Here is a 16363-nt window from a genome sequence, read left to right on the forward strand (position 1 = left end):
CACTAGGTCTGCCTCAACTGTCAAAGCAACTGAGTCCATGGCATCACTCCATACATCTCTGAGACTGCCATGTCTCCTACGATGTCACATACGACGAAAACAGCGCCGTCTAACGTGTCCAAAATGACCACAATACCAACATATCACCTGTCGGCGTAGTCGTGAATGTACATGTCTCACACGAGTCCTTGATGACTCAGATCTATCATACATATCATGTAATCTGCGCCAAAGTGCTCTCGAAGTAGTCTCATACATAACAAGAGCATATACAGATTCTGCAATGTGCAAAGAGAGCGTAGATAATGAAATCTCCTCTAGCTCCTGCCACTGATCGTCAGACATGTTTGAAGGTCTACCTGCATCACCACTCAATGGTCGATGCAACCCTCGCTGTGTCAGTGCATCAAGCATACAATCTCTCCATGCCGCAAAGTCTGACCCATCAAACACGCGCATCTGTGAGAGGTCACAATCTGATCGATCACCTGTCTTTGCCATGAGCACAAGTAGCAATCTAGATAGCAAAACCACCTCACCAACAATACCTGGAAACTGTCTACAAATATGGCTAGAAACACAATGTAAAACCTATGAGACACACTCCAAAATAGAGCTCCCGCAATGTCAATACAAGCCTCGCCTGCTCTAGTATCACGCTGCAATCAAACGCACTACTTACAAGACGCATTCATGACGACCATAACCATGTGCATAATCTTCACCGAATCAGCCCTGAAATTCAGCCCAAAATTACAAAATTCTCAGCCCTCTTGCATGGCCAAAAACAGTTCGTAATTCAGCCCCACACTACCAATCGTAGCATCAAGAATCAGCCCAAAACTTCTCCAAGAAGTTATGACTTGTTCGGTCTGAAGATCACCTGCACACACGCCGTTATAGAGCATACATCTGTGAGCTAATCACCAAGCCCACACTGTGCGATATCGATGCATACACACGCACAAATCTCCCACCTGCAGAGAATACCGCACGCAAACTCTGAGTGTAACCAACACTCTCAAAGCCAAAAACTGAGTGCCAAAATCAAGCCAAGCTAAGCAAGAAACATGCACATTATGTCTCAAAATACCGGGAAAATTTCGCCAGAGTTTCGACGTAAAATGGCTATCTAACCCAAAATAACCATAAGTCGATCAACCGCTCAACAAGAGCCAACGTGCAATCAATCAACACTCAACATGCGTGATCAAATCCCTGCAAATCTGTGCATCAAATTGCCTGCACAAAACCTGTGCTACAAACCTCTGTCATAAAACCGGCCAACAATGCAATTAGAGTGACCACCCGTGAGCGCATAAGCGGAAAACCTATCCGCAAGCAACAAGTCAATGCATGACTAATATCTTACGAACAGTGTCACAACATGCATAAAACTCCTGGCACAAATCGGACAGAGTCTTATTTGTACGGGGACTAAGTCACACCCAAAACAACAAAGGAAATAAGATGCCAAATCCTATGGCAAACAATCTGGGAGTAGCTCAACTAGATCATTGAGCATACAAAGAGCTCCCGTAGTGTACATATATGAGCACAAACCGGCTAACAAGACACTGCCATGCATGACATCGAGTCACTGCAGTACATCTCCCATCTCAAGAGAAGTCACATGTACACCTGTGGCAAAGCAAGGTACCAAAGCCAGTAAACAGGACACTGCAACACCTCTGGAACTGAAATCCAGGAGACTAGAGCGTAACAACTCTCCACAATGTCATACATAGCCTGGCAAAGCACAAAACACGCTCTATGCCAACCCGGCACCTAGAGCAATCTGTAGTGCAAACCCTGTACCTTTACTTCGTCTCTTGGCTTGAATCTGGAGGAGCGTCGTCAATCTCCTGCGCACTCCCCTCCCTTCAAAGAGATGACTGGCTCTCTTGCAAAGAGGACAGCTTCCTCCACAGATCCACTAGCCGAAGCCGAAGTATGTGTGCACCACCAATGAAGAGAGTCACTCTCTATGCACCTGTAGCTGTGGAGAATACCAGATTCCACCAAAATCCATTGTGCTGCTCCTGCAGGCAACGATTTTGGTCTCTCCTCAAACTCACAGCACCTACTTGTTGTTGAAGCTCTCTCGTGCTTGGCTGAAGAGCTTAATAGCGCTGCCTTGTTTAATTCCTCAAGCGGCCTCTACAGACTTGAGATAGCGCTAGCTTATTATGCAGGCTTTGATTTGCTTGTTGTTTTATTTTATTAATCCCCATCTCGTAAGCAGAGATACACCTAGTCGACCTCTCTTCCACATTCTCACAGCAAGTCTTCTGCACAGAATTTCGAACTCAATCTTCTATTGCTTGTTGTCTCTCCGTTGTCGTCGTGACTGTGCACACACGCGCTCCCTCCACACCTACGCTCTGATACCAATTGAAGGGGATCGGGGAGCACCACAGACGGAGAGTGAGAGAGAGAGAAGGAGACACACACACGATGTGGGTGGGGAGACTGTGAAGTGGCAGCTCCCCCTATACAGTATACTCACTATAAGTATAGGGTAACAGTGGCAGCTCCCCCTATACAGTATACTCACTATAAGTATAGGGTAACAGTGGGCGGGCGCCCATGACCTGGGCGACCGGTCAAGGCACATAGGCCTTAACCCCAACAGAATGTTTTGCATATTGTTGTGAATTGTTGGGTATTGGGTAGAGCCATCATACTTTACTTACCCCTTTCTCCGCTTATTGGCACATTGGCCTTTAAGTGGGAGGTTGTTGGGGATAAATGCCATTAGGCCAATACCATCACATGCTAATCGCTCCAGTAACCCTAATCTCATTATTTGTTATTGATAATATAGAACATTGAGGAGCTCACATATAGTGTGAGAAGAAGCTCCATCGAAAACTCTCTCTCTCTCTCATCTCTGTCTCTCTCTCAACCCTAATCTCTTAGCCCTTGCATCCCTTCCAAGCTGCGCGCTCATCAATAACTTTTTGGCTAGCTGCTTTTTGCTCCAGCTAGCAATGGACTCTTCACTACCTCACACTTCATGGCTAGCTATGCAATGTGCTCAATCGTGCAAGACTATAGGGCACCCCTTCAGCAATGCCGAGCGGAGGCTGGAGCTCCTTTGTGTGGTGGCACTCGGAGTTGCAAAAATCACAAAAGCTGAATGGAATCCACTCGTCTACATGCCACTCATCCAAAACTCTACCACCCGTCCATTTTTTCCCAAACCTTCCCCCCTCGGAAGAGAAAAGTGTCATCTTTAAACGCTATAGAATGCATGCCACGTAGGAGTCGAGCTCACGCTCCACAAATCAAAATCATTGCACCGCAACCTTGACCATGTGAGCACCCACCCTCTCTACTGTTGTCTCCACTTCTTGTGGATATACATGAGCAGCGCGGCAGTAAAGTAAAAGAGTTCTTTCATCGGCTTGTTTGAAGCCAACTTAGCTACATAACCCATAAGATGCATTTCGTACTTCTTACCCCACAACACTTTTCGTGGATATCTAGTTTGTATTGTTAAGTTTTTGCAACAATAAGCTCTTCAATTTCCTAAAGTAAAGAACTACTCCAAGTTTTTTGGTTCGCACGCTTTTCACATCTTAGTAGTTACAAGGAAGCCCCCCTTGAGATTTAAGGCTAGTAAAGCATCAACAATTTCTGTGGATATACACCCACAAGGAACATCCTTGTTTTGAAAAATTTTAAAAAGTTTTAGGGTATTTTAACTTTGCCAAATTTGAGAGGTATTCTATAAATTTTTGAGATTTGAAGGCGCCCCCCCCCCCCCCCCCCCCCCCCCCCCGCCCCCCCCCTCTACGGTAGACATGATGAAATAAGTGGGGGTTACCCCTATTGTATATGCTTATTCCTAATGGCTTACAAAAAAAGTTATTCACTACCTACACATTGCAAAGACACTCTAAATGAAACACAAATGTAGTAATGTGCACTCTACTACCTCTCTTTATATGGCCATGAAAAGTCTTTTGACTTTCCACCTTCATGTGTCTTTTCATTTCTTAAACTCACCATTCACTTATGCACTTGAGATGTTTTGAAAGGATTTACATTGTGAATCCCCCTGGGGACTCGACAATCTTGGCGGGCCTAGAAATGTGGTTCTTCCTTTTGCCCAAGTAGAAACGTGCCAACTTGGACACACACGCCTTTCTTTTTCTCTGCTGTCGCGTCGTCTGAACTCTTGCTCCTGAGGGTGGGTTCATACTGAGCGGCAAAACACCACCTTCAAAGTGCGGAGGACCTGTGCGTTGCTGGGGAGCTGGTTGCTTCTTTTAGAGGCGTCCGGGTTGGGTCCGGAAGATGCAATCCATATGCACGGCCCTTTCCCTCTCTCTTCCGCCGCTCAGTCTGAACCCACCCTAAGGAGTGAGGTTTTGGGTTTTGCTGGAGCGCCAGGAAGAGAAGATTTTGAGTTTTGCAGGGAGGAAGATGTGACAAATGAGGGGATTGGGGCCACCTCGACTCCTTCTACAACCGCTGGCTATGGCGGCTTCTTTCTCTCCTTGCCCACTTCCGACAGCCATCGCGACGCTTCCGGAGGCTCGCTACACAGCATTAAAACTGCCTGTCATTACCTTCGACCGCTTGCCCTTCACTAAGAAGTTCTTCTCGTCTTCCTCCGTAGCTTCTGCTGGCGCTACTGCGATGTCTAACACCCCTGCAAGACAGTCTGCCACATCCTCTAAGCAGCAGAAGCCGGCTCTTAAAGGAAAAAAAAATTCGGCTTCTTCAAAAACTGCACATACATGCCCTGGATGTGGGGTTCGTATGCAGGAAAAAGACCCAAATGCTGCTGGGTTCTTCACGAAACCTCGGAGACTTATCGAAGAAGAAGAAGCAGCAACTGATGAACAGAGTGCTGCTTCAGCTATGTTGGATGAGGAAGTGTATACTGATGAGGATGATGATGAAGAGGAAGGGGATGATGATGATGATGGTATAAGTGAAGCTGGAGACTCAGACCAAGAGGAAGTAGACAAATCCAAGATCATGGCGGGATGGACATGGGTAAAAGTGGATGCAAGGGGTGACACTCTTCCTGAGCTTGATGGAGAGCTGGATGAGGCTGCAATAGAAGAGGAGTTCAAAGCAGAAGAGAAATGGGAGAAAAGCCTACAGGGTTTTGGTCCTGCAGGACCTGGTTTTGGCTCTGTTACTGAAGATGGCTGGAATCAGGTTGGGGGCCCTGTCTTGCAATTCGGCCGGAAAAAGAAAATTAAAAAAGAAGACAAGGCAAAAGCAGATACTGAGAAGCTTGTTGTTTGTGCTCGGTGCCATGAGCTGCGCAATTATGGTAAGGTGAAAGACCCAACTAAGGAAAGTTTACTTCCTGATTTTGATTTTGAGCGCACAGTTGGTGCCCGTTTATCAAGAACACATGCAGCAAGGACTGTCGTGGTTATGGTCGTTGACACCTCTGATTTTGATGGTTCCTTTCCTCGACGAGCAGCTGCTCTCCTATCTGAGCTTATAGAGACACAAGCTGAATCCTGGAAGGATAATAGATCGGGTAATGTTCCACGTCTCATACTTGTTGCAAACAAAATTGATCTTCTTCCAAAGCAGATCTCTCCTTCTCGATTAGATGCTTGGATTAGAAGACGGGCTAGAGATGGTGGTGCACCCAACCTCAGTGGATTGTTCCTTGTGAGCTGTATAAAGAGTTGGGGGGTGAAGGCTGTGTTGGAATCCATCAAGAAAATGGCAGGTCCAAGGGGTGAAGTTTGGGTAGTTGGGGCACAAAATGCAGGAAAATCATCATTAATAAATGCATTAGCAAAAGTTGAAGAGGGGGCACCACCTACTCAATTGACAGAGGCACCCCTTCCTGGCACTACACTCGGGTTGGTGAGGCTAGGGGGTATATTGCCAGCCAATGCTAAGCTATTTGATACACCTGGACTCTTACACCCTCACCAAATTACTGTAAGGTTAAACAGGGAAGAGCAAAAGCTTGTGCAAGTCCGTAAGGAGTTGAGGCCACGAACATACCGAGTTATGGTAAGGTTTCTCTCTTTTGTTAGTCATTTTGAAGACATAACTTACTTTGTATGGTTGCTTTCTATCTACTGTAAAGGCAACTATGTTCACTGTATCTCAATCATTGTATAATTGCTATTTTTTCATAGTTTTGTAATTTATACTCTTAAAGTCCAAGTAGAAATGTGTGTTTACAGTTTTGAAGGCAAAATAGGTATCATGGCACCGTTTAAAAGTTGGGACCTTTTGTAGATTAAAGTTGGAGCATTCCATATGTATAGTCTGTGCTTATCAAGTGGCATTGGCCTTTCGAAGTACTATATCTAGGTTGGAGCATTCCATAAGTACAATCTGTACTTATCAAATGGCACTAGTTCTATATCTAGCTTTTGCAATGCTATTGCTGCACTCCATGCATCGGTTAAGGTTAATAGCACAAAAATCCCAAAATCTCTGGCAAATAAAGAGATAGAAGATACTTTTAGCGTCGTAATCTATGCAACTCATATGCATGCGCACACTAGCAGTTGGACGAGGTGGCTGCTGGAAACTTTGCGAGATGCTACAGCCTACAACTACATACTTTCCACTGGATTGGCATGTTTTGGGTACTATGACAGTCTCTGAGGCAGTCTCGATGGTTGCAAAAAGTTGAGACTTATTGAGCTCCATTATAGCCTTGATGTCTTTAGTAGCACAGGAAAATGTCAAGTGCAGCGGAAGTAAGGATTTAGGTCGGACCTAGTGCTCCGCACAAACAAAAGGTTACTTTACTTCGTTTGAAAAGAGAACTGAACTGAACACAATGAACGAGAGAGACAGAGAGGGAAAAGAGAGACGACACCACGCCACCCTCAAGGGCTTGAGAGAGAGAGAGAGAGAGAGAGAGAGAGAGAGAGAGAGAGAGAGAGAGAGAGAGAGAGAGAGAGAGAGAGAGAGAATAGACACAAATGTTGGATTTGGTGAAGAGGGGGCGATCAGCCCCCCATGACTACCATGAGCAGAAGACCCTATACAATCAGATGTGTGATCTTTGTGAGATGAGATAGCGAGAGGTGTGGAAGTGGGTACCTCCTTGGCCCCCAAATAGGTGCCCAAGGGGAGGTAGGGCAAGGCCTGATACGACCCAACGAAAAAATGATATATGGACGCCCGGACAAAAGTGGGCGGCCGGCCCCAAACTCGGGCGGCCGTGGACCAGGTACAACCTAGACTATGGGTGGCGCCTGGAGACATACTAGCCATACAAGTATGCCCTAGACCTGTGGAGCTGCAGAGTGGTGTAAATCTAACACCCCCTCTTAGCACCTGATGTTGAACAAACCGCATGAAGCCGAAGAAGATGTGAGGCAAATGATGAAGATGTCTGTTGCGATGCCCCCTGAAGGACAATACTCTGGCGAACTCTGTGAGTGTAGCAGCAGTCTGGGGTGTCCTGACCGCCAAGAAATCTCCATGGTAAAGTGCCCTCACGAGGAGTGTAACAAACTGCTGTACTCCGCTGATACAGGGTGAAGATACGGCGAGAATGTCCCGAACTGAGTGTGAAAACAACTCCTTGTCGTGAAAGGAGTGCCAATAGACCTGCAAGTGTCCCGCCCAATAGGATCTATGGTGTCTGTAGTCAAACCGTCTGGAGAAAATGGAGAAGCCTAGGAATTGTCATGAGACTGATCGGAAGCCTGTCGATGCATGAACCTGCAACCCAAGGTGTGGCTAGGTGGCTAAACTGTGTAAAACTACAGGAAGGCAAGATGTAGTAATCTGCGCTGTAACGTCCTCCGAAACAAGGAAAGGTAGACTTAAACAATCTGCACTGTAGAAGCTACCATAAGCTGCAGCAGTCACCGAGAGACCGCATGGACCATTGAAACCGGCCCGTGGGGCGGTAGGCGTTAGCTTTCAACTGATTCTTCAACACTTGACTTTACGACACAAAGCAATGACTTAAAAGGAACCTGTAACTGAGACTGAATTACACTTCAAGACAAATAGCACGGCTAGGAAGCTAGAATGCTTCCAAGCAGACAGTGACACTTGTAGGCCCCAAAGGTTGGCGCCCCTTTCGGTATTTCTTTATTCTTTAACAAAGGGAATAAAACCTGTGATTCCCTACAAGCTGCCCCGCACAATTTGGGCTGAATTCCATCTGTTTTGGCTCGATTTCGGCAGCATAACTGTACTAGGACCCTTCACAGTCAGTATCCCCACGCACTAGATGACTTTCCCGACGCATACGGACACTTTGCAAAACCTGGCGAGAATCTGCAGCACGCTGAATTCTCTGTTTTCTGCCCCGAAAATGCGCCATATCACCTGTACAGCGGTCCCCTCGCGTCCGCGAACCTCCTCGGGGTATTAGGGACCGTTTAGGGCCGAAACTCTAAACCTGCAAAAATACACAGCAGGCTGTAATTCCCTGTTTTGGGCTCCGTTTCGCGTGCAGGTCGCATCTGTAGCAAGACCTCGAGCTCCCGCACCTGTAGGGCTACTTGCCCTTTGAATCGGACGAGATTTCTCACGTGAAACCTCTCCGAATTCACCTGTACCTGCGGGGGTTTAGCTGCTAGCTAATCCAATACCTGTGCAAGAGGCTCTTGCCTCGGCAATCGCGCATGAACCCACATAACTGTACATTGGTCAAATGAACAGCCCACATAGGGGGGAGAGAGAGCAGTGCGTAGCGTGCAGGGCATCACTCCTGGCACCGCACTGTACATAAGGGGGAAAGGAAGCACTCCATAGCTCTTAACCTGTGACAGAGAGCAAATGACACACACACAGAGCACTTTGCAAAAAGAACCTGTGACGGGAATTAACACTTGAATACACACGGCTCGGAAGCTAGAATGCCCCGAGCAGATGTCTACAACTTATAGGCCCCAAAATTGGCGCCCCTTTCGGTATTTCTTTATACTTTGAGAGGGTAAATTTACAAAGTAGAGTCCTGGGAATCCTTTGTCTATATCCAACTAGATACCACTTGATTTGGCCAAATTTCGGCAGCATAACAGTCCCAAAACTTGCGCGAAACCAATTCCCCTGCTGGAACTCACTTCCACTGGCATAAACCCTCTGATTCCTGCCCAAAAACAGTAAATTCAGCACGCTGTATTTACTGGTTTTTGCCCAGTTTTCAGCCTCAAACATTCCCCTAACTGTCCTCTGCCAGTGGGGCACTATTCCCAATGGTTCTGGCATCCGTATGGCTGAAAAACAGTCAATTTGAAAACGCACCTGTACGGTGAGGTTACGACCCTCACCGGTGCGTGCTTTGGAGTAGCAGTTAGCTACCCCTGTTCCTGCTCAAGGAGGCTCTTGCCTCAGCACAAAAGCATGAAACCACACAGCTGTACATCAGTCAGATGAAGAGCTGAAACCGGCCTGTTCAATCCAAAAAGGGCGGTAGACTTTACTTTAAACCTTGATTTAGCTTTCACCCATTATTAGTCGTCTATTTTACCTGTAATTTCAAGACACAACAAAGGGGAGAGGGATACAGGCTGCTAGATTGCACCTGTATGAGTAGACAGACACCAGATTGGCCCCTAACTTAGGCGCCCCTTTCGGTATTTCTTTATTGTTCAAAAGAGGGAATAAACGCTGTGGTTCCTACAAGCTGCCCCGCACAAACTCGGCTGAATTTCCTCTGTTCCAGCCCGATTTCGGCAGCATAACTGTACTAGAACCCTTCACGGTCAGTATTCCCACGCATTGACCGACTTTCCCGACGCATACGGGCACTTTGCAAAACCTGGCGAGAATCTGCAGCACGCTGAATTCTCTGTTTTCAGCCCTGAAAATGCGCCAGATCGCCTGTACAGCGGTCCCCTTGCGTCCCCGAACCTCCTGGGGGTATTAGGGTCCGTTTAGGGCCAAAACCCTAAACCTGCAAAAATACACAGCAGGCTGTAATTCACTGTTTCGGGCTCTGTTTCGCGTGCCGGTCGCATCCCTAGCAAGTCCTCGAGCTCCCGCACCTGTAGGGCTACTTGCCCTTTGAATCGGACGAGATTTCTGGCGTGAAACCTCTCCGAATTCACCTGTACCTGCGGGGGGATTAGCCGCTAGCTAATCCAGTACCTGTGCAAGAGGCTCTTGCCTCGGCAATCGCGCATGAACCCACACAACTGTACATTGGTCAAATGAAAAGCCCACTAGAGGGGCATAACATACTGCCAAAGGGGAGAGAGAGGGCAGTGCGTAGCGTGCAGGGCATCACTCCTGGCACCGCACTGTGCATAAGAGGGAAAGCAAGCACTCCATAGCTCTTAACCTGTGACAGAGACTTGCAAAATGAGCCTCCCAACTATAAATCACGTTTTTGCCTTCTCTATAAGTAGTAAACTGGCCTCAAAGTGCCAAGTGTCACTCATTTGTGCATTTTCCCGCTTTAGACCCTCGGGTCTAAAAATATCTCACCTGCAGCCTCTGTTGACTTGGCCACAGAGTAACAAAATGATCCCCATGTCAAACTGCACGTAATGACGCGAAGACATTTTCAGGTCCCAAAATAGCAGTTCCCTAAATTTTAGGAGATGCTGCCATTGTATCTTTCTAGGTCATCCGACCCTCTTTGTACACTGCGGCCACATCCAGAACTGAAATGTAGCCTCTGTAGCAAAGGATTCCACTTTGGCTAGTCAATGACCCCACTTGGCTAACCATAGTCCTTGTCCAACCTTAGTGCTGTCTTGCCCTCAGGCTTGGACTCCCTCTGGACAGTTCCACACTAGCTATGCAATGCAGGGCAGTTAGATTTCCCGAGGGGTGTTTCCAAAAAGTGAAAGTAAATAGATAATAAGAAAGAAATCAACAAAAAGGATAGATAGTAGTCACACGCTGGTGACATACCCCCCTCCTGAAATCTCAAACGTCCTCGTTTGCATCTATGTCGTACATGCTTACTGTCAACACCTGTCGACACATATACGACACATACATGCTCATTGTCAACCCTGGTGTATTCAACACCTCGTCGACTCATGTATTGCCTGCGTGTGAACCCTGTCCCAATGACATAGTGGTAGCTTCGCACTCTGCCATTGCTTTGAGTCACTAACTTTCCAATGACAAAATGGTAGCTGCACATTTTGCCACTGTCTTATAGTACACGTTGGATCCCGTAACACTTTCGAGCATATCCAAACCGACAGTTTAAGAATGCAGTTACACATGTACTCTTCAATAGAAGCAATCACTGTATCCTTGACAAACTGACAAGAAATACTCACTTCTATAGCACTAACCAAACTTTTGGACATTCCATAAGAGCAATTGCCAAACTGACAATCTGTACAGCTCTAACATTCATGTAACAGGTATTTGATTTGAGCTCACTTTAAATACCATGTACATCATTTGTTTCAGAAGCCATTGTCACACTGACAATCCATGTAGCTTTGAAACTCAAGGGGTCAAGGTAGGTTGCAAATCGAAGGCTTCCAGGTAAAGTGATAACACAGTTGGTGACTCTGCAAGTTCACCTTCTTCCATCCACTTAGCATCCATTGGTGGATAGTTTCTGAACTTTACCAAGTAACGCCTAGCAACCTTGCCTTTTACTTTCCTTTCTTTGTGTGCCAAAATCTGTTCAGGGACCAAGATCTCGTCAAGTTCCTCGACTTCCGGCTGATCTTCAGCTGGCATATCTTCTGGCACATCACCCACATAGGGTCTGAGAAGACTCACATGAAACGCATTGTGAATCTTCCAACTGTCAGGCAATTTCAGCCTATATGCAACATCACTGATTATGTCGCACACTTGAAAAGGCCCATAGTAACGCATGCTGAGCTTTGGAAACAGTCTTTCCTTGCCCTTCATCTTCTTTAACCTTGCCTTTTCAAACCGTAGAAGCACCCAATCACCAAGTGAATATACCACTTCACGACGGTGACGATCAGCTGCTTTCTTTTGCTTTGCCTGAGTCCTTTCTAAGGCCACTTTGACCTTCTTGTACATTTCATCCATGTCTTGAACATACTTATCTGCTTCAAATATCTTGTCCTTTGTATGCAGTATGGGAGGAACTTTCTTGCCACCTTCAACTATCTCAAAGGGTGCCTTGCCAGTTGATGAATGCACTGTATTATTGTATGCATACTCCACCAATGGCAAATACTGCTCCCACCTTCCTTTATGCTCTGACACATAGCACTTCAGCAGATCTAGGACAGTAGAATTTGCCTCTTCTGACTGCCCATCTGTTTGAGGATGAAATGACGAAGAGAATTTGAGCGTGGTACCCATATTCTCAAACAAGCCTCTCCAGAACAAACTAGTCATGCGTGGATCACGGTCACTAATAATCGACTGTGGCATGCCATGATACTTGAAAATATTGCTCATAAACAAGCGTGCCATCTGATCTGGCTTTATCTTCTTCCTGACAGGAATAAAATGAGTCTGTTTGCTGAATCTGCAAATAATGGTCCAAATACCATCGTTTCCTGTCTGCGTTCTCGGAAGATCAAAGATAAAATCCATAGCAATACTTTCCCATGGTTTATCTGGAATAGGTAGTGGTTGCAATAACCCTGGTGCCTTTTGCCTGTCAAACTTGACCTTTTGGCATATTAGGCATTCTCGCACAAAGGCATCCACATCTCTTCTCAATGTAGGCCAATAGAAGAATGTCTCAACCGCTTTAACTGTAGCATCGATACCACGATGCCCTGCATACGGTGGGACATGACTCTCTTCCATAACTTTGCGTCGCAATGGCTTTGTGACACACAATCTGCCATGCATCATCATGAACCCGTCTTTAAGAAGATAGTGTTCATGACGTTGTCCATCCATTAGTTGCTCGAAGACCCTTGCAAAATCTTCATCATTTGCATACTGTTCTCTCATATCATCAAGTTCATGATGATAAGGAATCGACACAGCTGAAATTTGTGGCTTCCTTGACAAGGCATCAGCCACAACGTTCTTCTTGCCTTCCACATGCACAATCTGAAAATGGAACATGGACAAGATATTTGCCCATCGCATATGCTTCTCAGATAACTTTGTCTGTGTCAAGAAGTATCGCAAGGTCTGATGGTCCGTTTGGACAACAAAGTCTGCACCTAGCAGGTAGTGTTTCCAACTTAAGAGCGCATGAATCACAGCCAGTAATTCTTTCTCATAGACCTGCATGGTCATCTCTGGCCCTTGCAAAATTCTGCTCTCATAGGCTACTACCTTGCCATCTTGCATTAGCACTGCACCAATGCTACTACCGCAGGCATCACACTGGACCACAAATGACTTCCTAAGATCTGGCAACACAATGACTGGATCTGAAGTCATCTTTTCCTTTAAGAGATTAAAAGCTGAAATCTCTTTTTGTGTCCATCTAAAGGTGACTGCCTTCTTTTGAAGAGCATGTAAAGGTGAAGCAATCTCAGCGAAATTTCGGATAAACCTTCTGTAATAGGAGCATAGTCCCAAAAAGCTTCGGACATCATGCACCGTCTTCAAATTTGGCCATGACTTGATCGCTTCGACTTTTGCAGGATCCATTCTGACACCATCCTTTGAGACAATGTGTCCCAGAAAGTGAATCTCTTCCAGAAAAAACTCACTTTTCTTTGCATTGATGAGCAACCTATGACTGCGTAGCTCTTTGAACACAATGGCCAAGTGATGCCTATGCTCCTCTTCATTCTTTGAATAGACTATCATGTCATCAAAGAATGTACCAACAAACTGCTGGTGTGGACGGAAAATTCTGTCCATCATCCTATTGAACGTAGCAGGAGCATTTGTGAGACCAAAGGGCATCACTAAAAATTCGTAAAGGCCAAACGTCGTTCTAAAAGCAGTCTTGTGCACATCCTCTGATCTAATGCGGATCTGATGATACCCACTCTTTAGATCTATCCTGCTAAACATGGCTGCTCCTTCTAATTTGTCCATAATATCATCAATTCTAGGTATAGGAAACCTATTCTTGATGGTATTCTTGTTTAGTGCACGGTAGTCGATGCACATACGCCATGAGCCATCCTTTTTCTGCACCAACAACACTGGAGAACAGAATGGAGATGAACTGGGCTGAATCAGCCCCTTTTCTAACAACTCCTGTACTTGGCCCATTATCTCTTTCTGCTGAGCCGCACTAACCCTGTACGGAGGCTTATTTGGTGGGCTACTGCCTGGCACCAAATCTATCGCATGGTCCTCGGGTCTCTCTGGCGGTAATTGAGACGGTAATGAATCGGAAAAACAGTCACTATACTGTTGTAAAAACATTGACCTTTCTTTATCTAGCACAGATAAATTTGATTCATCACAATCTGACACTTCACGTGCAAAAACCAAGTACGCAGAAAGATGCTTTTTCATTACAGAAGTAATAGCAGAAGCTGATATAGTAGGAATAGACTCCCCTTTAAGCTTTACATCCAGAATGTGAGTCTTTCCCCTGCTCTGTATAGTGATCTTTTTGTTGTAGGCATCCATGATCCCCTGTGTCTTCAAGCCCAAAACTGACCAAGGCTCACTTCTATGGGAAAAAGTGATTTAATCCCGTCGATGGAACCATGAAACCGGCCTGTTCAATCCAAAAAGGGCGGTAAACTTTACTTTAAACCTTGATTTAGCTTTCACCCATTATTAGTCGTCTATTTTACCTGTAATTTCAAGACACAACAAAGGGGAGAGGGATACAGGCTGCTAGATTGCACCTGTATGAGTAGACAGACACCAGATTGGCCCCTAACTTAGGCGCCCCTTTCGGTATTTCTTTATTGTTCAAAAGAGGGAATAAACGCTGTGGTTCCTACAAGCTGCCCCGCACAAACTCGGCTGAATTTCCTCTGTTCCAGCCCGATTTCGGCAGCATAACTGTACTAGAACCCTTCACGGTCAGTATTCCCACGCATTGACCGACTTTCCCGACGCATACGGGCACTTTGCAAAACCTGGCGAGAATCTGCAGCACGCTGAATTCTCTGTTTTCAGCCCTGAAAATGCGCCAGATCGCCTGTACAGCGGTCCCCTTGCGTCCCCGAACCTCCTGGGGGTATTAGGGTCCGTTTAGGGCCAAAACCCTAAACCTGCAAAAATACACAGCAGGCTGTAATTCACTGTTTCGGGCTCTGTTTCGCGTGCCGGTCGCATCCCTAGCAAGTCCTCGAGCTCCCGCACCTGTAGGGCTACTTGCCCTTTGAATCGGACGAGATTTCTGGCGTGAAACCTCTCCGAATTCACCTGTACCTGCGGGGGGATTAGCCGCTAGCTAATCCAGTACCTGTGCAAGAGGCTCTTGCCTCGGCAATCGCGCATGAACCCACACAACTGTACATTGGTCAAATGAAAAGCCCACTAGAGGGGCATAACATACTGCCAAAGGGGAGAGAGAGGGCAGTGCGTAGCGTGCAGGGCATCACTCCTGGCACCGCACTGTGCATAAGAGGGAAAGCAAGCACTCCATAGCTCTTAACCTGTGACAGAGACTTGCAAAATGAGCCTCCCAACTATAAATCACGTTTTTGCCTTCTCTATAAGTAGTAAACTGGCCTCAAAGTGCCAAGTGTCACTCATTTGTGCATTTTCCCGCTTTAGACCCTCGGGTCTAAAAATATCTCACCTGCAGCCTCTGTTGACTTGGCCACAGAGTAACAAAATGATCCCCATGTCAAACTGCACGTAATGACGCGAAGACATTTTCAGGTCCCAAAATAGCAGTTCCCTAAATTTTAGGAGATGCTGCCATTGTATCTCTCTAGGTCATCCGACCCTCTTTGTACACTGCGGCCACATCCAGAACTGAAATGTAGCCTCTGTAGCAAAGGATTCCACTTTGGCTAGTCAATGACCCCACTTGGCTAACCATAGTCCTTGTCCAACCTTAGTGCTGTCTTGCCCTCAGGCTTGGACTCCCTCTGGACAGTTCCACACTAGCTATGCAATGCAGGGCAGTTAGATTTCCCGAGGGGTGTTTCCAAAAAGTGAAAGTAAATAGATAATAAGAAAGAAATCAACAAAAAGGATAGATAGTAGTCACACGCTGGTGACAAGAGCCCTCTTGTGGGGCATCACATAACTGCACGTAGGGGGGGGAGAGAGCAGTGTGTAGCGTGTAGGGCATCACTCCTGGCACCACACTGTACATAAGAGGGAAAGAAAGCACTCCATAGCTCTTAACCTGTGTGACTGGTTCTCAATGAAGCATCCCCCTAGCGTCCCCTCTTCTGCCCTTGACCTGTAATGCATCTGTGAACAAATAGATGCAAAAAGGGAAAGATCTTCATGGCTGCCTGTCACGATTGTGACTAGTTACACTCTTCTTGATTCATTACAGATGCAAATGCGAAGTGTGACTAACCTAGGAGGACTCCTGTTCTCGAATGGTCACACCCCTTCGCCCAAAAAACATACCTCT

General features: G+C 46.3%; 1 protein-coding gene across 1 annotated transcript in view; it reads left to right on the forward strand.

Moving 5' to 3' along the window:
- Positions 1-4304: 4304 nt before the first annotated feature.
- LOC147434968 (GTP-binding protein BRASSINAZOLE INSENSITIVE PALE GREEN 2, chloroplastic-like) overlaps positions 4305-16363 on the forward strand; it is a 71962-nt gene continuing 59903 nt past the window's right edge. The window contains exon 1 of the mRNA XM_086491338.1: positions 4305-6006. Within this exon, the coding sequence (XP_086347464.1) occupies positions 4444-6006 (1563 nt within the window). The 5' untranslated portion in view covers positions 4305-4443. The remainder of the gene's footprint in view (positions 6007-16363) is intronic.

Source organism: Adiantum capillus-veneris, chromosome 19 (assembly GCF_014529385.1).
Source record: "Adiantum capillus-veneris isolate H3 chromosome 19, ASM1452938v2, whole genome shotgun sequence".
Taxonomy (NCBI): Eukaryota; Viridiplantae; Streptophyta; class Polypodiopsida; order Polypodiales; family Pteridaceae; genus Adiantum; species Adiantum capillus-veneris.